The sequence below is a fragment of the Cebus imitator genome, unplaced genomic scaffold, assembly GCF_001604975.1.
Source record: "Cebus imitator isolate Cc_AM_T3 unplaced genomic scaffold, Cebus_imitator-1.0 Scaffold1616, whole genome shotgun sequence".
NCBI classification, from domain to species: domain Eukaryota; kingdom Metazoa; phylum Chordata; class Mammalia; order Primates; family Cebidae; genus Cebus; species Cebus imitator.
Window position 1 is genome coordinate 1 of NW_016108931.1, and position 1,493 is coordinate 1,493.

At 45.8% G+C, this 1,493-nt stretch overlaps 1 protein-coding gene across 1 annotated transcript; it reads right to left on the minus strand.

The window, feature by feature from the left end:
• Nucleotides 1-464: 464 nt before the first annotated feature.
• LOC108299062 (60S ribosomal protein L31-like) lies at nucleotides 465-1,059 on the minus strand. Its single transcript, XM_037735954.1, has one exon. It carries the CDS (start codon nucleotides 1,033-1,035, stop codon nucleotides 661-663), a length of 375 nt encoding a protein of 124 aa, XP_037591882.1. The 5' UTR covers nucleotides 1,036-1,059; the 3' UTR covers nucleotides 465-660.
• Nucleotides 1,060-1,493: the final 434 nt, after the last annotated feature.

Consider the following 1,493-nt stretch of genomic DNA (forward strand, 5'->3'; position numbering starts at 1 on the left):
GAGGAGGGCGGATTGGCTGAGGGCAAAAGTTTAAGACTTGGCTGAGGTCTTAAGCTTTTGACCTCAGCCAAGTTAGTTTTGGCTAACTTGGTAAAACTCCGTCTCTACTAAAAATAGAAAAAATTAGCTGGGTGTGGTGGTAGGCACCTGTAATCCCAGCTACTTGGGAGGCTGAGGCAGGAAGAATTGCTTAAACCTGGGAGGTGGAGGTTACAGGGAGCTAAGATTGCACCATTGCACTCCAGCCTGGAAACGGAGCGAGACTCTGTCTCGAAAAGAAAAGAAAAAGATGCAGTAACACTCTTTGGAGAATCATGAAAATAATAAAACTCCTACTACAAACTTAGAAGACTTTAATATTAGGCTGGGGTGGCCCCTCGCACTGATATTATAACATTGCTTTGGTCCAAATAAAAGCAGCTGCATTTTATCTCCTTTTCTGGGTTCCTCTTATCTGCCCATTCCTTAAATTCGAGTACCAGTCAGAATTCTCACCAGTCAGAATCTTTCAGCTGTAAGTACAAAAAGCCCTGAATCAAACACAGCCAGGACCAGGGTAAGATGAGTCAGGCACCTGGGGTGTAACATTTAAGGAGATAGTCACTTTTTTTTTTTTTGGCAATTTTTTAAAGTTTATTTGATATGCTTGACGATCAGCGATTAGTTCTCATCCACATTGGCTGTCTGTAGATTTTTGAAAGTGGTAACAGGTACATAGGTAACTAAAGTATAGAGCTTATTTGGTGAATCTTCATCCTTATTACGTTTTCTGGACAATCGCACACGGATTCGGTATGGGACATTCCTTATTCCTTTGGCCCACACAGCTTTGTTGAGCCTCGTATCAATGCACGCATCTGGAGTTCCCATCTCCTTCATAGCAAATTTCCGAATCTCTTTGAGTGCCTGAGGGGCACGCTTCTTGAAGCCCACTCCATGGATGTGCTTGTGCATGTCGATGGTGTATTCTCGGGTCACCACCTCGGTGATGGCAGAATGGCCTTTTCTTCTCGCCACCTTCTTTGCAGGAGCCATTCTGCCGGGTCCGAGGTGGAAAGCGATAGCCACTCTTAGGATTAGCAAGTGCAGCGTCAGCACCCAAGAGTGAGCACCTCCTTCAATATTCCGTCCTAGGTGCTCAACTGCCTCACCTTGGTTCTGGCCAAACCCAGTTGGTACAAACAGTAAGGACACATCCTTTCTCATCTAACACAGGAAGGGCTCTGGCTCCTCTTCTCTGCTCTTTCTGAGGCACTGCCCTCCTCCCTGAGTTGGCATCATCCTGAAGCAAGTGGGGAGGTGGCTGCGGTGGATCCAGACAACACATGGTACCACACTATTCAAAGGCAGAAAGGGACTAGAAGCCTCCTCAGGAGTAAGAAGCCCCCCAGCAGTCTTCCCCTCATGCTTCACTGACACGCTAGGTTGCATGCCCACCCCATCTAATCACCATTTTCTACTTATAGTATTTTCTAGTTTTTTTTTTTTTTTTT